General features: G+C 40.0%; 2 protein-coding genes across 2 annotated transcripts in view; both read right to left on the minus strand.

Moving 5' to 3' along the window:
• Nucleotides 1-1,680: 1,680 nt before the first annotated feature.
• RRN3 (RRN3 homolog, RNA polymerase I transcription factor) lies at nucleotides 1,681-18,394 on the minus strand. The gene is made up of 17 exons (XM_035339911.1): nucleotides 18,144-18,394; nucleotides 17,780-17,836; nucleotides 16,672-16,761; nucleotides 16,457-16,586; nucleotides 15,947-16,006; nucleotides 14,949-15,012; nucleotides 14,392-14,461; nucleotides 12,648-12,746; nucleotides 11,959-12,054; nucleotides 11,410-11,545; nucleotides 10,567-10,697; nucleotides 9,301-9,431; nucleotides 8,265-8,449; nucleotides 7,600-7,708; nucleotides 6,996-7,148; nucleotides 3,241-3,328; nucleotides 1,681-2,568 (listed from the first exon to the last, which is right to left on the minus strand). Exons 1-17 carry the CDS (start codon nucleotides 18,234-18,236, stop codon nucleotides 2,410-2,412), a joined length of 1,851 nt encoding a protein of 616 aa, XP_035195802.1. The 5' UTR covers nucleotides 18,237-18,394; the 3' UTR covers nucleotides 1,681-2,409.
• Nucleotides 18,395-20,513: 2,119 nt separating this feature from the next.
• Nucleotides 20,514-24,284, minus strand: part of TMEM238 (transmembrane protein 238) — a 4,494-nt gene continuing 723 nt past the window's right edge. Inside the window, exon 2 of the mRNA XM_035339917.1 lies at nucleotides 20,514-21,473. Coding sequence (XP_035195808.1) covers nucleotides 21,464-21,473 — 10 coding nt within the window. The 3' untranslated portion in view covers nucleotides 20,514-21,463. The remainder of the gene's footprint in view (nucleotides 21,474-24,284) is intronic.

The raw sequence follows: 24,284 nt of genomic DNA on the forward strand, positions 1-24,284 counted from the left end.
CGTGCCGCGGGGAGGCCGCCAGGGCCCGTCCCTCGCGGCGCTGACAGGCCGGAGGCGGGCAGGGTCCCACCGTGCCGCCGCCTCACGGGGCCCCGGGCCTGCGGCTGCCTAATTGTGGGCAGTGTGAGAAAGAAGCTTGGAAGCGGCCGCGGTGAAATGCCGAAATTGCAGCTCCACACACGGCCCCAGCCCAAAACAGTGCCCCAAGACGGAAGTTCATCTGCAGAAACAAGGGATTTCCCACCCCGCCGCCCATGACGCGTGACCAGCAGTATCTCGGCTCACTCGGCCGGAGTTATACAGGGGGACAGGGACAGGCCGAGCAAAGGGGACTGCTCTCAACAGGGACTGAAAACAAAAACAAAACCACAAACAAACCAAAACAACAGTATGCTCTAGCTCTACCTTTCAAATCCCATTTTCACGAAGTAAACAGTTACAGCAAATGCTTTCTTCAAAAGATGCATTGTATTTCACAGGAGACCTAACCCAGTAAAGCAAAATTTCCATCTCTGAACCAGCAATCCTCTCAGTATTATTAGCAGCTACAGAACTCTTCAGCAAAATGCCAGCACCTACCAACACTCCTGGCTACAGTTACATGAAGCAAACCAAATCTGTCACAGGAACTCCCTGGTGTTTCTATGATCTGTTCTAACTCAACTTTTGTTTTAAACAAGTCCCTTTAGTATACTGAAGTTGACTATGCAACTTCAGTAGACAGTTCAATGTAACATTACAAATGTGCAGACATTTCACGCCATGGGTATCTTTCCTTATTCTGTTATAGCTCTTAAACGAGACATAGAAACTCCTGAATCACATACCTGATATCACAACTTGTGCAGTTTTACACAACCTCATTTCCGAAGTGACAGACTACATTGGAGTTAGATGAGCTTTAAGGTCTATTCCAACCCAAGCCATGCGATGATTACTGAAGACATAGAAGTGAACAGAAAAAGGCAGAATTCAGAGGACATTTTCCTTGTTGGTGCTTTGAGAAGGGTTCTTCTACGCCAGGAGAGATACAGTTATTTCAGACTGAAATTGTTTATTGCTCAGGGAAGACAGTAAAGAAGACTACAAGTAAAAACAAAAACTAAGCCCCAACTTATCCAATGATGAACAGCTATCACCAACAAAATTTTACAGTATCATCCCTGAAACTCATTTTCAGTCTGCCAGAACAAACATCCCAACTTTGAGAAGCTAGAGTGCACAGAGATCTTTAGTTACATAAAGAGATGTTTTCAAAGGTGTGGAATTGGCACCATTTGCATCAGTCTTTATTGGCTCTGAATAAATACATTGCCCTGAAAGCCTGTAAGTTTGGACACTAAAGAAGGGCAGATGAATGAAGTTGGACAGCTATAAAGAATTGAGTCCAACAGGCATTAAATTTTCAACTAAATGTTACACAAATAACATTTTTCTCCTACTGTTTTTATTCTCACATCTAGAAGTCAGCAATCATAGAAAATATAAGAAATCTGTACAGAGAAACTCTTCACTGCCACACAGACAATACAATGACACCACTGACACCATCAATTCCTTTCTATTAGGGATATGGGTGGTTGTTTCTTTTTTGTTTGTTTTTTGTATGTTTGAGGTTTGGTATTTTCAACATTCACATGTAAAATTCAAATCCTGAAAATAAATACCTGTTTCAGACTGCTTCTCAAGCACCTCAAAGAAAACTATCTACAAATCATACATTCAGCTACTCTCATTTTCAACACTTCCAATAATCACCACTCTACATGCCTGACCATTCTACATGCCTGACCAGCTGAAAAAAATGTGTGTCAGCTACGTTTTTAAGCAGCAATAATGCTTACCATCTGAATACATGTACCACTATCAAGGGGCTGTACAAAATACTGCTCTACAGATAGGAAAAGCTTAGAGATGTGTGCAAAAGAATCACTGTTAAGAGTCAGTTCATGGCTTCCCTATCACAGGACCATACCATTAATTAAAACCAACTAAAAAACGTCATCAGAGAACAGTTTAAATACTGACAGTGTACTTCTGGTCCCACAGAAATCAATAGGAATAAAGACCAGAATTTCACCCCCGATATATAAAACCTCATAGAGAAACATTAGTAAACGAAAGTTTTTAAAAAGTCAAGAAAACCTATAAAAAACCCTCGGTAAGTCATAAAAAACATTTCAATGTGAAATTTGTAAAATATCACCCTATTTATTCTCTAGTCTTTTCTAACAATATATGAATTTACCATAACACATCTGTAGAAATTTCATGATGAAGAAATAACAATTTTTCTTAAATGTAGTTACTTAAACATTTGCCAGTTTGGAAAGTTGAGTTCAAGTCTCTTTACAAGCAAAAAAATTGCACACAATTTTCAACCTTTTCATTTCTGGTTGGTTATCCAGGTCAGTGTGGGTATTGCACATGACAGTCTGGAGGAGAGCCAATGCTGCTCACTGGGCTCCGGGTATTTGACTCATAAGAATTTGGAACAATTTCAACCACACCATCATTTTGAGGAGTTTCTCCTTTCAAAAAGTCATCATCTTCATCTTCAGAAGTACCCTGCATAAATGTAAAATGAACAGTGAGAGCAGAAAAATACTGCACATCTCTATTAAGATTTGACAGAAGTAATGAGTGCTAAGACCAAAAAGGGTATTTCTAAAATATAATTTGAAATGTTGCCGCAATCAAATCTGCTAATCAAAATTACAAAGTTATCAGTTAACAAAACACACCCGAAAATACGTTATGGCTTTGTAGATTTGTACAGGTTATCACTGTTTCACATGTTATCACAGAAAGGAATATAAAACACGCAGTTCTAAGGACCTGAAACAAAATACTGACAAAGAATAGACATTTTGCAAGAAGGTAAGTAATAAGCTATGTAGGAGCAGTGGAAGGACAGAATAAGGCTTGGGTTGTATTACAACTGTCATAACTAGTTGGAATGGCCAGAGAATCAGACATACTCTCACTAGGAAATACTAAACCATAACTACTACTAAGTGTATTTTTCAGTGCCACCAAACTCCTTCTGCAGAGGGGAAAACTATTCTCAAAGCAAGGCTGGATCAATCCCTAAAGCTTCCTTTATCTAAGTCATTTTCCCATAGATGTTTATTATGCTTACACTCTCAAAAAAAATAAAAATAAAAATAAATCCTGCAATAGAAGCAGCTGATAGAGATTTTGCAAAAGCTGAACGACATTTTGATCGGGAAAGATTACCCTTTTAATGGGTTTCTTCAGATTCTCAAGATCTTCAGCACTCATTTCTTCCCAGAACTGATATAAAGGATCAATAGTCTTCTTTGATCTGAAAACAGAATTGAAACACAATACAAGTTAATGTATTCAGTAAAAATAGTATGTTGTTTTTTTTTTCATTTTAATAATACAATGCAAAATGCTTGGAATTTTGATAGCCTTCTTTAGTATTTTACAAACTATTAAATCTCTATATAACCCCCAATTAATCCCATGAGTAACTTCATTTTGCTGATATAAATTTAAAATATTTGCTTGAGGAGTTCAGTTACAATCAGATCTCCTAAGTGAGTATTTTTAATAGCTACACTATCCTCTCAATTAAGCATAACTTTCTTCCATTTTTTTAACTGATAGTTTTGTATGGGTTCTTTGAAGCACTTGTACTTCTAAGAAAGGTCTCCCTTCTATGTAAACAGCTTTCTTTCAAAAGACAACAAAAGGAACGTTGCTCTGATAACATTAAAGTAATTAAAGCATCTGTCCTGATTTCAGCTAAGACAGGGTTAATTTTCCTCCTAGCAGCTGGTAGGTTGCTATGTTTTGGATTAGGAAGAGAAGAGTTGTTGATACCACACTGATGGTTTAGTTGTTGCACAGCAGTGCTCACACCAAGCCAAGGACTTTTCAGCTTCTCGCACCGTCCTCCCAGCGGGCAGCCTGGGGGTGCAGCAGGAGCTGGGAGGGGACAGCCCCAGGACAGCTGACCCCAACTGGTATTCCGTACCATCTGGCATCATGCTGAACAATTAATATGGGGGGGCTGGCCGGGGTGGGGGGACCCGCTGCTCAGGGCTAGGCTGGGCATCGGTCAGCGGGTGGTGAGCAATTGCATGGGGCATCACTTGTTTGTACGCAACGATTCCTGAGAGTGGCCTTGCAACGGCATCAGCCAGCAACCTCCGCGCTCATGGGGGAATCCCATCAGGGTTCCTGGACTTCTCTCTCCTGCTTCTCTCAAGGCTTGCCCGACTCCACGGATGGAGTTTCTGCGGCAAGGTTGAGGTAGCAGGCTGGGGGGATGCAGAGGTGGGCTCTGTGAGAAGAGACCGGGGGCTGCCTCTTCTCACGCCAAGCCCCCATCAGCTGCCTGGGCCTCCTCCTGCAGACCCCTGAGCCCGAGGCCTCAGCTGTCGTGTGACGGGCTGGTGCAACAGCCCCAAGGCAGCCAGGCTCTCTCTGCTCCTCTCCCTGAGGGCGGCGTGCAGCAGAGATGCCCCCTGCGCAGTCTCCAGGACTGCATGGGGGTGCAGTGAGGGACGGGGAAGGAAGACTCAAACACCACTGGAAGTTCACTGGTCTTTATTGGCGGCCCGGAGACGAACGCAGGCCGGCTGCGCTACGCTGTCTCCACTTCCTCCACCGGCAGGACACCCATCTTGGCGGCCTCATCGTCTGACTCCTTTCAGGGTGCTCAGCCATGGGCAAGGAGCTGGGCCCAGCCTGAGGCTCCGTTTCACGCCAGGGCCTCCAGGAACGGCGTAAGCTGTACTTCCTCGTGTGCCTCCCAGGCCTGGCATCGCAGTGAGGCTGTGCCAGCAATGCTGCAGGTGGCCCCACCTGCCTTGGCTGGATCTTGTCTTCTGGAGAGCTCACGTCCACGGGCTGCTCATCGTTCTCCGTGGGTGGCAACTGCACAGGCTGCACCCGCTGTTTCAGCCAGTCCCTGTTCACAGCCTGGCCGTTGTCCTTCGAGGGTGGCACATCGCCTGTCCTCCCCCATTTTTTCTCAGGGTCCCTCTGTGTGGGTTGGACATGGTCTTGCACAAGTGTCACCGTGATGTTCCGCACCCATTGTTTTGATGGATTGCAGTATGTGGGCTGGACGTTGTCCCGCGCTGGTGGCACCTTGATGGTCCTCACCCATTCTTTGTTGGGGTCCCCGGTCACGAGCTGGCCGTTGTGCTGTGATGGTGGCACCTTGCTGGTATGCACGCATTTTTGCGGTTGGCCACTGTTACTGGGCTCGCTGTGCTCTCCCACAGGTGGCACCACAATGGTCTGCACCCTTTGATTTGCCTGGTTGCCGTGTTCTGGCTGTCTCAGGGACTGGGTCTTGTCTTCTGCAGGCGTCTCCTTGACAGTTTGCACCCATTTGGTTGCTGGGCCCCCGTGCCTTCTTTGGAAGTTGTCTTCCAGAGCCGGAACCTTGCTGGTCTGCCCCAGTTCTTTCGGTGGGTACCTGCTCTCGGGCCGCGTGATCTCTTGCACAGGAGGCACCGTGATGTTCCGCACCCGCTTGCTGGGTCGGCCTCCGTGCCTCGGATGGCATTTGTCCATGCTGGGGCACACCTGATGGTTTTGCGCCCATTTATTCAGGTTGCTCCCCTCCACCTCTGGGTCTTCATCCATCCGTGGTTTTTTAGCAGGGGGTTGCCACTGGAGGTCCTCCCTCTCTTGGCTCCGCTTCCTCTTCACCCCCATCTGCACTCGTTCCTCCATTCTAGGACACCAAATGCACACTCTAGGTGCGCACCCCTCCACCGCTGGGTCTTCATCCATCCTTGGACGTTTAGCGGGGGGTTGCCACTCGAGGTCCTCCCTGTCTTGGCTCTTTCTCTTCCTCCCCACCTGTACTCGTTCCTCCAGTCGAGGACGCTTGGCAGGGGGTTGCCATCGGAGGTCCTTCCTTTCGAGGCTGTGTCGCCTCTTCTCTGCGCGACGCACCACTCGTCTCATTCTTCAGGCTCAGCAGGACAGCACCCAAAGGCTAGCGATCCCTGCCTGAAGCTTCCCGGCACCTGGGCTGCTCCAAGTCTCCTCGGCGCTCCAGGAGCGAGTGGTGGCCAGCAGCAGGGCTGCCCTTTTTATGGGGCCGGGGACAATGGTCACCAAGGGCAACGGTGACATCAGGAGGCCGCTGTGGTGGCAGCCCAGGCACCATCACAGTGGCCTTCTGCGCTGGGTCTGGCTGCGATGGAGTTAACTTTCCCTACAGCAGCCCATACAGTGCTGTATCTGCACTTCTAGCTAGAGCAGCACCGGTATCACACCAGTGTTGTCTCTGCTGCTGAGCAATGCTGGCACCGCATCAGGACTCCCACCAAGGAGGCTGGGCATCGGTCAGCGGGTGGTGAGCAATTGCATTGTGCATCACTTGTTCCGTACACATTATTATTAGTATTATCATCATTATTATTATCTTGTCTTAATAAACTGTCTCTATCGCAATCCACAGGCTTAATTTTCCTGTTTCTCTTCCCTATCCCAGAGAGGGAGCGAATGGCTGTGTGGTGCTTAGCTGCCAGCTGGGTTAAACCACAACAGTGTCACAGTGCTAGACAGTTGGAAAACCAGAAATAATTCACTGTTCATTAAAAAAATCAAGCTACTTAAATAAGATGAAGTCTCCAATCAAGAATCTCTATGCTCAAGTTTAAAACAAAAAAAACAAAACACATACACAAAACACAAAGCAAAGCAAAACAGAACAAAAGGAAGACACACTACTACAACAGCTCCAACAAAATATGTATTAGGCTAACATTATGGTATTTCCATCCCAGGAAAATGGGTTCTGTTCCTTCTTCATCACTTTACACCCCAGTAGGGGTAAACTTCTATTAAAATCTGACAGTTTCTGGTTGAAATATGGCACAAGAGAAGTACTAAAGCTCAGGGAAGAAAGTGATCTGTGGGAACCTAAAAGTTTCTTACAGCTTTTAGTTTGTTGTTTTCTACAAGACAGAAATGAATTGTGTATTTTTAAACTATACCTTTTGAGCACGTAGGGATCAAAGGGGAAGAAACTGTCAAGTGGGTTAGTGCATGTCTGCACAAGGTCACCCCCAGTCCCACTCCGAACAACTGGTATGAACTGCCTGTTGTTCCTCTCAATTATTGTGTAGCAGAACACCAACTGGTATTTCCTTTAAAAAGGTAATAAAGGAAAGATAAGCATTTCTAGCACATAGAAAGCAAGTATTTCAGATGGCATTGAAATACAAAAGTTATTTTTAACAAACATAAACATCACTATCTATTTTGCAACTAGTATTAGGGGTTTTCAAGGCAGTCACTAGAAGAACGCATGTAGGAGTCTATTCTTTTCCTCAACACTCCTGAAGACTTCACTCCAAGTAGAACCATACTGGCACCAATACAAAACAATAAAACAGTTCTATAGTACTGTAGGATTTCATTGAAACTGAACCAGAAATAAACTTATCCCACCCTGAATATGGGGAACCTTATACAAGTTCTCTTGGATAATACTCAATACTATCCTAACAAAACACACATTTTAAAATAACTGTGCTGTTATTATCCATACACACTCAAATCTGTATCTACCTGAAACTGAAATAAATGTATAGGTACCTTGTAATAGCAGCAAATAAGTTCACAACAGAAGGTATACATATCTTCAGAGGGTTTAGTTGACACATGACAATGCGCTCAAAATTTAAACTCTGCAGATATGACAGACCTTCAAAATAAGAACAATTGACAAACGTATTATATACAGGTTATTTTAATATATATTATCTAAGCTTAGTGTTATTTCTAAGAATTTCCAGTCTTACCAGCCTGCACTCTGCACAAGACCACAGAAGCAGACACTAAGGCTCCCTCTTACAGTAGAGATCTACCCCACGGCTTATTGATCAGAAAAGCTGCCACAGCTGAGGGACCTTTCCAACAAAGACACTACACTTACACAGGGACTGACAGATAGCACCATTATGGACTGTAACAGATTATTAACTGAAGCTCACACTAGTTTTATACAGCTGAAATTCAAACGTGCTCATTAAGTGGGGCCAGAAATCTGTGCTGAGGAGTTATTTGCGCTGTTTTAAACAGCAAAGAAAAAAAAAAGGATCATTTAGCTTTGTAGCCCAGGTGTATAAGCCATCTTACTTCATTTAGAGTATGTAATGTAAAGTTGCCAACAGATATTTGATCAAATTGACTGTTAAAAAACAAATCAAGAGTTCAACGTACAAATTAATGCTAATGCCCTTCAAACCTAATACACTCACCTTTCCTTAAATTTCCATCCAAAAGCTGCTTGTGACGGAAAATAAGCGTATAGAATGCTGCCTGACATGTAGAATAAAATGGCCCATGGAGAGCTACATCACAGTAAGCATTAGCCCCTGTATCCTGATTATCAATGTATTTATGCATCCAATTAACCAGCAGATCCAGGCATGCTTTTACTGTACTATAATGGAGAAAAACAACATGTAAAAATAGCATCTGCAAGGAAAGACATTAAACAAGTATTCAAAAATCTCAGTGGTTATAAAAACATTAGTAAGAAAAATCTCACTGGAAAAAGTAGCTTCTGTCATGAGCTTTCTCCTTTACCTCAGCAGGAAATGAAACAATACATCAGCACTGAAAATCTCAAACAGTGAAAGCACAAGATGCCAGAAGAGATGAATCCGTGAATGCAAACTGCCTTTGATGTGCACGGTAAACAACAAAAATCTTGGGCCATGAGCCATACAGACAGAGATGCCTCCAATGTCCAACAATTGCAATACCAAGTTAACATTAAAGTCACTGAGCTCACACTTTGAACAGCATAAAAATATGCAATGTGTACATAGGAAAGACATCATTTTCACTCATTTGCTGAAGTACTTGAATCCCATATGTATCCAAATACTTGGACATGACTTCCCTGTCTCAGTCTAAGTAAAATGCTTAACAAAGGCTATTAAAAATTCTGCTTCTGAATATCAGATATACTGAGCATCCATGATTCTGTCTGAAGACAACATAACCTACCCATGCTCAGTATTTCTTGGTAAGTGAAGCTTTAAACAGCAAGAAATGAATCCTAGCAAACATTAGCCTGCATCCTGGAAATACAACACGTTCCTGGAAAATTCAAGACAATACCGAAATATTATTGTGGACAAGACAAACAAGACTATCAATATTGGTTTACTGGCAAAACTGTGTGAATAGAAAACTAAAACTGGATGCACATTCCATGAATTCTGTACTTAGCCTCAGCGTTTATCATAAATTGTTTGGTTATACTCATATATCAAAACAACTTACACAACTGGAATAAATTTAGCTCTTGCCAAAAAGCTGCCAATATAGCTGCCAGCAGTTTGCCTGATCACTGAAGGATTGTTTGGATCATGCAGTTTTTTCCAAAGATGGTCTAAAAATGCCTCAGCCAAACCCTGGAAACAAGATACATAGAAATCATGAGTTGTTATGCTGATAACACTGAGTAATAGATTCCTAACATTCAATTCTCACAATATCCATAAGCAAACCATAAAAAGAATACCTCCATCACTGTAAGTACATACTCTCACTGGTGGAAGAACACTATTTTCCATGTCTTTTCTGTATTAAGTTGTAAAAAAGTGAATGGAACCTGAAATTTAGGACAGTGTGGAATAGATACATGAGAAGTCTTTAAAAACAAGAGGTGTTAAACAGGAAGCAACTGTTCACCATCTCTTGTAGCAGAAGGGCATCCAATGAAAATAACAGGAAGCTGAATTTAGAGAAACAAAAGAAGTGATTCTTCACTTTAAACAATTATATTCTGGAATGTTTTGCCACTGGAAGTTCATGATGCCAAAAATTCACATCACTACAAAAAGCAGTGAGGTACTTTCCCCCTTGAATTTGTCCATCATCTGCCATTACCACAAAGGAACATCACTTTGGCTCAGGAAGTTACTGGGCTATTGCTGGAGGCTGAGAGGGCATTCTTGCAAAGCACCACAATATGCTTGCCCCATTCCAGTACTATTCCCAATACATACACTACTCACCACTGCCAAAGGCCACGCATTAGCTTAATTAGATCCTTAGCTACTCTTGTGCAAGAAGCATGAATGTTCTTATTTTAAAATGGTAGTAGAACAGGCAGTATTTTGCTTAAGAGATGGAAAAGTGGAGGGAGGAAACAAGCAACAGATACAAATTCCAAACTGAGAAAATAACAGTCAGTATCTTTAAGGTACTTTTGGAATGCTGAAAAAATTTACTAGAGCAGTGTGCCTCAGGTTCAAGAGTCCAATTGGTTCCTGTAAAAGATGTCTACTAACCAAGTTCCTTCACAGGGGATTAGCTTTGAGCTATTTGCTGTTTACAAAGAGCATGGCAAGACCAGAGATATAATGGAAAGCTTGAAAAAGCAAGTAACAGAGAAGGGAAGGAAAGTAAAAATACTAATGAATCCTGATGTTATCTTCAGCCAAAACGTAAGGTAATGGTAGAATTACAGCAGAAAACAACTGATTTTTGTAGAAAAGGCAAAATAAGGATGCAGAAATAATTTTTAAAACAGTTTCTACTCACCAATTTAAAGCTACAGATGTAAAACATGAAATACTGCACATGACATGAAGCATGAGTTGGTAAAATGAGCTTGTCAAAAATAGAAACCAGGTCCCGATACAAATCCTTTGTCTTGTTGATATCAAGCTTGCCTACACAACAACAAAAAAAGCCATTTCGGGTTTTTTCCTCATGTTGTGAAACTGACATTTATATCTTTCTGAACCAGCAAGAGACATGTTAAGAAAAAACAAAAACACAAAGCAAGAAAACCCACTATCAAACTAACTTGCAGGCTTATCTAGCATCTAAACCAAAAATGTTTCTAGTAAGACCTTCCGGGACTTCAGTTCTACTAGTATTTACATTGGTATATATGAAGAATATCTGCGTGATTGCACATATATAATACTGGCAAACATGCAAACTTTGCAATAATGTGCTAATTTGGAGGAGTCAGAAGAAAACACTAAAAAATAAACTACATGACTAATGTGAAGACAATAAAGCAAAATGTTGCTAAACATTGTTTTAAATAAGTAAATCTAACACATTCAACCCCTTAGTAAATGCCTATTTAACTAAAAAACTATTTATCCTTCCACTACTTGTAATGCTACAGCTTGAATTCAGTGTCGTATTTACATAATCAAAATGTCTCCAACTGAAGACTAACGTCATAAATGAACCTTTGCATCCTCAGCCAGTAAAACTGTGGTCAAAGACAGCAATGTGCCAACAGCAGAATTTTACCGCTGAAGAATGAGGACTCTATCTTGTGGAAGAACAGAAAGCAAGAATTCCTCTTAATTTTTTTTCTCACTTGATAGCAAAACAACAAATTCAGTGTTCATGTGTTCTTACCATCCACATGGCAAACATCTTTAATATACGAAAACAGGATGGTCATCAAAATATCAAGCCGCTCCGCAAGTGGATGGGCCATTCTCTCACTACTGGAAGAGACAGCTTTGTTTCCTTTTCTTTCTTCATCTTCCTCCTGTTTGATAAAATGGCAGTCATGCACCTTTTACACATACAGTATCGAAAAGACAGCAATTACAGGAAAAGGTAAATATCTATGTTTATGCTGAAGGGGTTTTTTTTGTGTGTGTGTGTTTGTATAGTTTGCTTAGTATAAGCAAATTTTTGCAAACTAAGTCAATTAGCACAAATTCTTTAATAAGCTTTATATATAGCTGCTTTTGTTTTTACATAAAGAAATTGATCCACTGTGTATATGCTGGATATTTACATAAATAAATTCAATGCCTGGAGAATGCTGTTAAGGTTTGAAGATGTTTCACTTTTTCCTGTTTGTACTACAGCAACAATAAAGCAATAATGTATTCCTACACTTCGTACAGAGACATCTCAAAACTGAAAAATTTGGAGTAGAACAAGATAACCAACCATGTCAAAAAGTCCCTCCTCTGCAGATTTTTCCCCACAGTCAGAGTTATTAGCAGCTTCTTCAGCATCCTCGATATCTTGCTGTGGAGTACTAACCTACAGTTGCAAACAAGAAATTAAATTTTATAAGACTATAAGAGCAACAGGAAACCTTCTTGTATTATCTATATAAAAGAAAAGGCAACACTAATAGCTTCCAGGCTAGATCTTGACCTTGACTAAATAAACATTTTATAGGGAATGATACGTATGCAATGCACACACACTTTAAACTGCCTCCAGAATATAAGCTTTCCCCATAAAGCAGACATATGCTGAGGTTCAGACATATGCTCTGGATATGCTGAGGTTCTCCAAAATTAAAAGCCTTAATTTACAATGCTATCCCTTCTGTCTCTTTTTATGACTATAAATCCCTTTGTTTCAAAGGGATGGTAAAACGTAACAATCACACATACCACGAAAAAGTTGTTTCAATTGTGGCACAGTACACATCATACAGTTACTCTCTGGTGTAGTAACATTGTAAGACTGCGAATAAAGTATACATCTGGTTGGTTTTATACTGATGACCAGGAGCAGTACTGGAACATAACTTTTTGTTTAACTTAATGCTGAAGAGCATTTATTTTCTACTCTGTGAATTTTAACACCAAGCTTTCTTAAAAGGTGATACAGAACAAACTTACATCCAACTTTAGCAGTTTTTCAACAATAAGCTCCAGAATCTGAAGCCTCAGTGTTGGAAGGTACACTGTAACTCGTAGCAGGTTATGTACGTAACATTCCTATAACACAAAGAGATAGCTATAATAATGTTAACTGAAAGTCTCATTTCTACCAAGGATTTTTAAATACATTTATCAATTTGTCATTTAAAGAGCCAGATATAGGTTAAGAGAAACTATTCAGTCTAAAATAAATTAACATATAAACCAAACAACCAACTTACAATTGTCAAGCTGTGTTATCGTTAACTTCTTAATCTATTTCCGTGCTAATTTTTCCAAGTATCTCCAGACAGAATGAGTATAAATATTCTGTAAGAATTATTAATTTCCACATTTGTTTGTTTCTAAACTTTCCCCAAGAAAATGAAAACAAGGACATTCCTCACTATTTCTAGAACCAGATGTAGATGTCTGGTTCTATTTCTGGAACCAGATGCTAACTAGATGTAGCACTGTTTGAAGTGAGATTAAGAAATCTTTGGTTTAGGTTATTAGAATAAACAGACACTTCTAAATTCTACAGGTAAGTGTTCTCAGTGTCATTCTGATTATAATTCAAACAAATTAACAAGTTCTGTGAGCATTAACAAGTTCTGTGAGCGTGCACATGCCCACACAGACACGTACAAATGACAACACTGCAACTTTCATACAGCAAAATGGTCAAGCTAACACATTTAAGTACACCATAGTCTCTTTGTGAATATGCATTATAACACAACCTTTAATTACAGAAGGACATATGATTTTTCCACAGGCCATCTGGCTCAGTGCATAAAATGGACAGAGCTAGTTTACCGAAAATCTATAAACTGAAGAGATTTAACAGCAATGCATGGACCATGCTTTAATTATACTCCACTTGAACCCTGCCCTGAAAACACAGTTTTTAATTTCTTCACAACATGCTCCTCACTGAACTGCTTAAATAATTTATTCCCATAACACCTTTTGCGAACTACTATCCACCTAATTTTACAGATAGGGATCCAATATCCAGAGTTGTTATTAAACAAAAAATCTAGCAAGGTATACAAACAACTTTTTTTCCTTTCTTTTTCCCCAGTGCTTGTAAGGTTCAAAACACAGCTCCAACCAACCTTAGCTGGTAGAACAGGGCTCTGCCCTTCTGTAAAAGAAAATGCCAACATATCAAGTTGGAAAGAATAAATATAAATACCATACAAGAGCAGTAACCTGTTAAAAGATTCCAGCTTGTTATATATGACATAGGAGCATCATACTAGAGATGTAATAAAACAATTTAATACCCTACTCTAGTGGCAAATTGGATTTCATCTACATCACCCATTGCTTTCTCTCTGCTTATCAAATCCCCTGTTGTTCTGATGAATGCTTTCCATTTTTACAATAAATGAGACAGGTAGCCTACCGTCTCCTTACTATACAACCCTGAGATTCATCGCCAAACAGGTCCATCTTGTGCATTGATTAAGAATGCAATCCTGTGGAAAAAGATATGCAGTTATCTCATTAAAGACTGGCATAATGCTTATGCACAAGGAACTTAAGGATGTTTCGACAACCTTTTACTAAACCCACGCATGGACATAAACATATAAAAAATAACAAGATTTTTAAGCAATACACGAAAAAAATTATATTAGATACCTCCAAATCAATTGTCGTACTTTAGAAAACAGATGAACAAACAAACAAAAATAATGTTCATGGCTCTTACCAGAGTTCTTTCCGATTTATTAATGAAAGGAAAGCTTTCTACAAGTATCGGCATAAGAAATTGCAGTGTTCTGTACAGAAGAAAAAAAAAAAGAAAGAAAAGGTACAGGTTGTTATCACGACAGCAAAAACTGAAGCTCCAGCACCCTAAAGAAAATAATAATTGGAATATCTTATTATCTGGAATAAGCTTATTCACTTACTTCACAGTAACCTTATTTTAAGGTAACTAATTGTATAAAATCTGTTTTTGCAAGAATCACAGAACAGACAATAAGCAGCAAACTTTCACTGTGGGCTTGTTAAAAGCTACTTCAATTATGTTGCTATAAGCATGACTTTCACTACTTCCTATTCCCACTCAAATTAAAAGGATTCTCAGCTAGCTGCTGATGCCTATGGAAATTTCATAATGATTGGACAGAACGTTCTACCATTTAGTGAACATTAGAAAAAGTCACACAAAATTAATTATTGTACTGCCAATTAGGAGAAAAAAATCTTTAGTTTTGTAGCTGTAAGGAAAGGGCATATGAAACCTAGGAATTAAATACTTACGAAGGAACATATCTTACAACAGTTTGCAGTGCTCTATGGCATGTATTAAAGTTTTCAGAAATGTCTAGAGAAAGAAAAAAAAAGTACTGTTATCCATTGGGTACAGAAAACCAACTCAGGAATCAACAAAAACAATTTGTATCAATTGAACATTTTAGAAAACCCAGAGAAAACTGCACTTGCTTTTCTTTAAATAAAGTTGGATTGCCTTACTACTAAAATAATTATTAATATTAACATTCATATATATAACATATAAATAACATTCATGGTATCAGAATAAACTCTGAATTTGCTGCCACCAAACTACGTATTGTTGCTCTGTTGTCTTCTACAGAAGACAAACTTTGAAATCCAAATGTATCCCACATTAGAGAAAAACTTACAAAATATGTTAAATCCAAGTCAAACAACTAATCAGGTTTCTATAAAGGTAATGTTACAGGTGAACACCAGAACAGTAGTCAGCTCATCACAAGCAGAACTGATGCATTCAAGCATTCAGCATTCAAGATATAAACTCATTAAACTCTTGAAAGACATTTAGGTATGTGTTTGCCTAATCAATAAACACGCTAATTACACCCCATTTCTGTTATTTATATCAATTGCATTACCACAGACACACAACAACACTCAAGAATCCCCTGAACTAGCTACTTTTATTGAGATAAATAAAATTAAAATGAAGTAACTCCTAACTATTCTTTGGCTTTGAAACAACCTAGGACTAGGAATGTTTTCCTATGCATCCAGTCATATTCCTACAAATACTCTACCAGGAACGGTATTTTAGAAGTACCAAGGAGTGGGTCACCACACCACTAATTCAAGTACAAGGAACTTTTTTACTCAGGAATTTAAGAATTTCCTGTTTCCTTCATGCTTTATATTAACTCCAATAATTAATTTTATAAAAATGAAGCAACATGCATTGTATACCTCTTCAGTAAATGTTTTACAATAGCATACACAAGCCTTACTTCCTTTATACTCACTTTCATCATCATCATCAGAATCTGAAATATCCACGTCATCTTCTCTGATGGTTATTCGAGCTACCAAAAATGAGATCATTATTGGAAAACTGTACAAGTCTTACAGGTAGCAGTTTCAATGCCAAATCAAAGCACACTGGACAACTAAAGCACCAAAATTTTCCACAAGAGTTTTTAAATTTACAGTCAAAAAGACTGGTTCAGAGAACCAGGAGATTCTTAAGAACATCTGACATGACCGTCATCTCAGCTTTCCCTCTTCAGTAGTAACAATATTATACAGTTCATTCCTTATCTAAACATCTTCACAAAGGGGGTTAGTTAGAAATCTAACTGCCCCTCAGAAATTATTTCTAAAATGTAGGTACAGAACAGGGTCTGTCACAATTTGGCCATTCCAATTAATCAATAGAAAAAAACAACAGATTGTGATACATACTATACAGAATTTATCTAAGAAAGAGACATTTTAATAAGCAAGCAAAGAAGATTAAGAGAAAAATAACTTACGGGGAACAAATTGGGATACAATCATGCGGAGGCATGGCCTGAGATGGACAGTTTGTGCTGACACCAGATTGCCAAGAAAACCCAGATACTCTTCCACTACCTCTCGGCTTCTTCTCAACCATGGCAGCTTCTGAAAGCAAGTAAAAACCAAGATGTCAAACAGATGTTTTGAGCAGTAAGCTCTTAACCTTCCCATAGAATAAATAGATACTTACCAGCAAAAGGCTGACCAGTTGCTCAAAGTCCTTGGTCAAGTATGTGACAGAAGCTCGAAATTCATGCAGCCAATTAATGATCTGGGCATCCTAAAAATAAGCAGGAAAAAAAAACACAAAACTATTTCAATAAACAATACGATCAAGCAACAACTATAAAACCACAACTCAGAGATTAAGACTGTAAATAGAAATTATTTACAATAAACATAAAAGGGATTTCTTGAACTAAATTAGTGCAGTCACCAATGAAATTCTTGAATAAAAGAATAAATGCCTATCAATTCCTAAACCAATAGCCTGCGTGGAAGACTTAAGTTACAAGCTGAGCAAGGCATGCAAAACTCACTTGGACAAACTCAGAATCCGTTTCTTTTTGTTCTTAGTTTAAGCAAAGAGCCATTCAAGTTTTGAAGTAAGAGATATATTGAAACAGTAGCAAATCTACACAGAAAATTGTACAGTGAATTTGCTTGTACTCCCCAAAAGGCCTGCTAAAGACGATACAACTTTACAAAATGTCCTCTTTAAAAGAAAAGGAACTTAATATAACATAATGCTTCCTGCAGCACTCTTTCTATTGCTGGGCTCTGTGGTTTGATTAAAAGAGAAAAAATGGAAAAAGGGCAGAAAATGTGGTGGGTATTCAAAGCTATAAGGAACATTCCTGAAACTATTATTTTAACTGCTAAATACATATGCATCTTAACGTTTAATTAACCACATTTTCAATGAGAATGGGAGGTAATAATTGACACAGCTTAAAGGCACTGCAAGTCAGTAGCCATGGTTTGACGTAACCACCGTTGGCGATCTGCAGACAAACATCACTGACCTAGGATACCTGGAAGAAAGGAAGACCACATCCATCACAAAACAAAGTTTCTCACTCTAAAGTCAGTAAGCATAAGGCATCATTTATCAAGATTCTGCATACAGGATGTATGTATAAATCAACAGTTGCTGGTTTTCTTTCAGAGATAATTCTGATAGTTTCCACTGAATGTTTAAAGCAAATGATTTGGTGACACCAACAAGACCTGTCTGACAGGTGACATTGAGACAGATGAGCGTTAAATCATCAGAGCTCTGCACTGACACGACTTACCTTTATGTCTGGGTCTGACAGCTGGTGCTTTAACAACTCATAATCGGTGGTGTCACCCTAGCAAGGGGAAGAAAAATAAAGAACGCTTATTACCCTTCTGACAAAACCCACGCGTGCCGCTAACATACCTAAGCAGCTTCACGCTATTTAACAGCAGCACAAAGAAGGCAAACACGAGGGGAAGCCCACGAAGGGTGGCAGCAGCAGCAGCAAGCCGGCCCGAGAGGGAGCTGAAGCTGACGGGCTGTTTGTGCCACTCTCTCTGCAGACAGCGCCGGGGTCGCCGTGCTTCCCCTCCGCCCAGGGCACCGATGGGGTGACCCGGGGGGGGGCGCCCCTCCGAAGGCCCCTTCCCGAGGCTCACCTGGCCGTACTTGAGCAGGATGTCGGGCAGGGTGCCCCCGAAGCGCACCGCCTTCCTGGGCGGCGAGCTCAGGAACTCGTCCCCCCGCAGCATGGCCGCAGCACCGCGCCCGGGAGGCCTAGGGGCCCGGTCCCGAGCGGCCGGCAGGGGCGGCCCCGCCGCTGCCTGCTCCTGTCCCGGCCCGGCCCCAGGAGCGGCCCCGCCGCCCGCCGCCACACGCCGCCGGAAAGGGCCCCGCGTCCCGCCGGAAGCAGGCGCCGCTCCTCCCCTCACACCATAGAGAGGCGCGGCTCGAAGGGCAGCGGCCGCTCTGGCTCCGCGTCGCTGGTGCGGGAGGAGTGGGGCGGGCGGTAGGAGCAGAGGGGAGGGCCTCGGGGTGTGCCAGGGGAGGCTCGGGTTGGAAACGAGGAGACGTTTCTTCTGAGAGCAGTCAGGCGGTGGGACGGGTTGCCCAGTGAAGCGGTGGAGTCACCATCCCTGGGGGTGTCCAAGGAAAGGTTGGACGTGGTGCTTAGGGACATGGTTCAGTGGGTGACAGCAGTGGTACGGGGATGGTTGGACCAGAGGAGCTTGGAGGGCTTTTTCGACCTTAGCAATTCTAGGATTCTATCTGCTGCCTGCAGTAGCACCGGAGAGCAGCTGGCCTTAGTCCCCTTTACCAGCTCTGCACACCCTGCCCTGTAGTTAATACTTCCCTCCTACCCCCTTACCTCCCCAGCAGTCCCACTGGAGCTTTGGTAGAATTTGAGTAACTTTAATTTGGTTTCTCCATGGATTAGATGTTCCTATTTAAATAAATTTATATATATATATATATATATATATATACACACACAGCATGGAAACTTTCTTCTGGTCCAGTCCACGTCTGAAGAGCCCCAGGCCAAGCGTGTAACCTTCCCCGTGGCTATAAATGAAGGGTGACGCAATGCCTTAGTGGTCAGTCACTGCAGGAAGTGGCACATAGGGTGCCACGCTGAGCTGGTTTCAGGTAACCAGCTACAAAAGGCTCCTGTATAACCATATAACGAAGATCCAAGCTGTGGTTACTGGACATCTTGGCTGCATTTGAAAAAAAAACAGTCCTATGTGCTCTGCAAGGCTGAATAAATCCAGCTTCAGATGTGTGACTACGTTCACACACCGACAGTGGTTACAGACACGTACAGCTGCTTGCCATTGACAGCATTAAAGTTCTTTGAATGGACTTTGTGCTGCATTGAGCTATCACTGATAAGGATACCAGGAGACTAAAACAGCACTAAATATTTGTTAATGTTTAACTGCTAACAATTGTTTGAGCTGCTAGTTCCTATATAGTGTTAGCCTTCATTGTTTAGAACACAAATAACGAACTACATGAAACAGTAACTACTTTACATTTAAAAAAGTAAATGTAAAAACAAAACAAAACCCACAATATAAACTACAATAGTTAGCAAGGCTCCACAGCAAGTACTTGTTACATCGTTATTTAGACACATCACACTGGTAACATTATAGTGCTTCTCTATAAAAACCATAATCCTTCTTTCTGATGTGCCAACTCCTATATTTAATTATTAATTACACATACTATTCATAACTGTGAGCATTTGAATCCTATGCACTTTGGGTGATGTGGCAACATTCTACCTACCATCCTACCCAACAATCACTAGGTATCTGATATTGGGTATAAGATTCATTATCTCGTGATCTACAGTGAATTCACAGCCCTGCTCAATTTACTCAGATAATTATGATCACAACACTAAATCAGAGAAAACTGTCACGAGGACTAGTGCATGAACAGCTGCACATGCAAGTTTTGGGTTAACTTATTGCTGCTACTAGACATAACATCTCATAATGCAGTTTAACAGCTGGAACTACAGGGAAGTCAGGAAAAGCAAGTCGCTTTTCAGAACAGAGAAAAGAAAAAAAAATGGGAATGATGTTGAAATGATCAGTAGGTTTTAGGAAGGACGGTTTTTGTTTGTTTATTTTAAAACCATCCATTGTAATAAAACAGTGGTGTCGAATTGCAGTTCCTCTAACAGGAGGAAACAGCTCTATAAAACTCCTAAAATCTGCAGTTAGTAAAGAAGAAATTATAGACCTTCAAATCTAGGGTCTACCTGAACTTGCTGAAAGATTGAGAGCATTTGGAAAACATTTTAAAAACATTGGATACCCATCGATGTTACTGCATGTATGTTACCCATCAATATTACTCTCTTTTCAAGAGAACATTGAAAGACATTTGAGAGTTCACAAGGAAGTACAGCCACAATATTATTCTCAGTGAGCCCTTTCCTTAAACGCACTTCCACTGTTCAATAAGCTGCAGTATAAAACCAATCGTGCATTAAAAATGTAAGACCTACCTGTACCTGCTAACTGTGGGCTCAGACTCTTTTTATTAGTGCAGAAACAGAGGGACTCAGGAATTCCTCACATATAAAAAATTTACATATCATTAACTTTAATATACATTTTTCCACAGACAACCCAACCCTAATTTCAATTACATCTAGATGTAAATTTGGTAAGAATCTGTAAAATATCATTGTGCTTATTAGTCTTTTTTTTTTTTGACTAGGTTTTTTTTTTTTTAGTGCTTCAGCATTAGAAAAATAAATCTTGTATCATCACTGTATTAAAAAAGGTCCTCTAAAAGTCATCATATTACATGATACACAACTATGAAAAACAGATTGGTATACCAACATCACTATTCTTATTCTTCTACTTATAAAATTTCAAATTCCAAATTATTCCAAAATAATTATGAAAATTCATAAGAAACACTGTAAATTGTCTATGTACACTATAAACAACTTCTACTACATTTATACCTTTGCATCAACAGTTTTACATAGATATTTTAAAAGCACCCTTACAAATAAAAGTATTGCACTGGCATAATAAAAATTCACAGTAAGTTCAACTTCTAGACCTTGGTAAAACAGTGCAAGAGCTTTTCATTGTGCAAGAGCTTTTTATCCAAACATTCCCAGGTTATTACAAAAGATACAACTACATTACTCACTGCAGTTATTTTTCTGTGAATTTGGTTTGTTTCCCTTTTAGTTCTTACTTCTTAGAAGATCATTTTTAAATTCTGAAATGGTTAAAAAGAAGTGATCCAGTCCAACACTGAAAGAGGTGAATTTGGCAGAGATATAGCTCTGTGTGTCCACTTTATACAGAGTCCACAGTGGTTGCAGAAATTATTCCAGAATGAGAGAATCTATTGCATTGAGTAGGGAATTCTCTTTCCATAATTTGTGGCACTTTCCCCACTTTTAAAGGCAGTAACTTTAACAGTCGTGTCTTCAGCAGACCCTAAAGATAACACATTAAGAAAAGGTTACTCCAAAGTAGTCTTAAAACAAATCATCACATAAAACTCTAAGCCATTATTTGAAATCAGTCAGAAAAGTACTTTTCTACATGCTCAACAGCCAGCTGGGGCTCAACTAAAAAAATAAAAATAAAAAAAAATTACATCACTAGCCCACCTCCAGTGGTGACCACATGTGGATGTCAGATAAAGACATAAGATCACAGCATGCAAATGTTCTCTCTTTAAGATATTATCTCAACTTCCACTTACTGCCCCACGTCTTCCCCAGTCAAATATGTTATCATTGTATCACTTCTGTTTTTTCCTCCAGCTTTTTGAGTCTGTAAATTCTTAAGTGCCACATTACCATATGCCAAATAATCACACGGTCCAGTTGTATATCATGCAATAACTTGTGGATGCCCATTTTGTCTTAGAAGAGACAATAAATAATCATTCCTTATGCACTTTTCCATACCATTTACAACTGTACAGACCTCTAGCATATGTTATATTCTGCCTCTCCTGCAGGCTTGAGGATCTTACTCTACTTATTACTCCTCTAATATAACTTATTCCATATCTCAAGAACTCTCACCCTTTTCACTTACTTATTTTCTCTTGAAAAATGTGTAGTTTTCAAGAAACAAAATCAGAACAGCATGTGGTATTTCATTAATAGCTTCAAAAATTAGTAATCACAAGAACCAGAAAGTTACATAAGTGACAAAAAAATGCTTAAGTAGTTTCTGGAAAGAGCAGACTTCCTTATTAAGGCAACAGTTCATTTCCAAATGTTTGCACTTCTCCTTAACATTGAGACATTTATACTGGGAGAAATCTCAAGGTAATGTCTCAGGAAACTCTTCTAATGGCCAGTATGTTGCGGTGGTTTGGGGTTTTTGTGCATGTTTTCCTTTGGGGAAGGTGGGGTTGGAGGGTGGTAATGGTGGTTTTTCCCCTCCTTACTCTTGACAGCACCTGCCCAAACACGTTTAACCTGCTTGGTGAAGTTCATAAATATCTCCCGATATGCAGAAGATTTGGTCTATCAATAAAGGGTGATCTAATTCAGACAGTTGCTGTATGAGAATGTATTTCAGATGCACCTACTTCAATGAGACCCCTAAATTATTTTGGAGGTGTAACTATTTATTTTGTATTTTGCCTTGAAAATTAAAATTTGAGTTCATATTACAATCTGTACCACAACTCATACACTCCTTGTTTTGGTTTCTTCTGAATTACAGTTACTAAGGTAACTGCACTGAAGTCGGTTTACTGTAGCATTAGAAGTTGCTATTCAAGGGGGAGAACTCACAATTAAGTCCTCTAAATATCTGCCTCCACGGGAAATAACAAACCATAGATTTGAAATTAGTGACATGCAAGATGTGAAATATTTAAAAATACTGGATAACTTTCACTACTAGTAGTTTATTACAGCAAAGCACACATCTATGCATATTGAAAGTAGGACCATCTACAGAGATAGCGGCTTATCTACTCAATACCCGTATGCTTTAGATGAAAAGTGTTAGGCATGTTCATTTACAAATGTCATTTATTTCCTGCAAATGTAGAACTTGATCAGCCATTTCTAAACCCATTTCAGCAGAATCAAAAAGAGAATGGAAGGAGAATGACTTATTTTCAACAGCCCATTTCTTGTTGAAGATAGTTAATAATAAACTACACAGCAGCAGTAACAAACCTTCTAAGTTGTATTGCTGTTGTTCTTATCCCCCCCTTCTACAAGGTTTCTGTTAAGCAATGTTGTATCTCCCTACTGTTAGAACTTCCTCTCAAGAAATTCTGTGGCTTTCACAGAAGGCAATTTTCACATGAACTTTTCTTTAAGCCAGAAGTTGCCTCAAGATTTACTTTCAAGGAGCAGCAGAAAAAGCTAACCTTGTAGACAGTGAATCAGGACCATAAGATGTTCAGCATCCCAATTCAGGCAGTTAGTGCAAAGTAAGTCTCACAGTTCTTTCAGAATAGGATTTTACACAGTGAAGTGAAAAATTGACTTTTTTTTTGGACACTGTCAAGTCATTACTCATATTTTTCTTCCTAAATAAATATGATGTATTAATGAACATATTAGGGATATTTTGAAAGCCTCAGTGATCTTTGGTGATGTTTTGAAGTTGGACTCCAACACTTCCTTCGCAGTTTGATATAGCACATCTTTTTCAGATGACTGAGGTTCACAATGAAGAGTAATTTAACTATGAATTGCATTTATGAGTTTCAAACCTTCAGCTGTAACTCTGCCCCCAAGCTACAAACAAGTCAGCATTTCATTATTTTTTCTTCCGTTTGCCAAGAAAGAAGTTTTTCACATTGCTAGAGAGGGATCTTCCTCACAAGAGTTTGGGTGGGCAGTGGTTCATGGCTATGTTACCTCACACTTCTCCCAGATGCTGTGAGCTCTATGAGGACCAGTCCCAAACTGCACAGCTTGGTTCTTGCCCCTGACAGACCTCGCAGCGAGCAACCCCATGCCAACTTCCTCATGCTCAGGTGTGCTTTGTTCATGGTGGCCCTTTTCCATCCTTCAGTGTCTTCAGGAAGTATCACACCTGCCTAACCGAACTCAGGACACTTCCCTTGCTTGATTTCTATTACTACCAGGATCAAGTAAGATTCCACGAGATTTCTATTACTTGCCAGAAGCAGGTAAGATTCCACAAGATTATTATTTTTTAAATTAGCTCTGCTGTGGGCAGGTGCTTTCGTATCACGAGATTTTTAACAACAAGGTAGGAGGGTTTTGGGGGGCAAGTCTCAGGTAGGAGGGTTTTGGG

The sequence above is a fragment of the Oxyura jamaicensis genome, chromosome 14 (assembly GCF_011077185.1).
Source record: "Oxyura jamaicensis isolate SHBP4307 breed ruddy duck chromosome 14, BPBGC_Ojam_1.0, whole genome shotgun sequence".
Lineage (NCBI taxonomy): Eukaryota > Metazoa > Chordata > Aves > Anseriformes > Anatidae > Oxyura > Oxyura jamaicensis.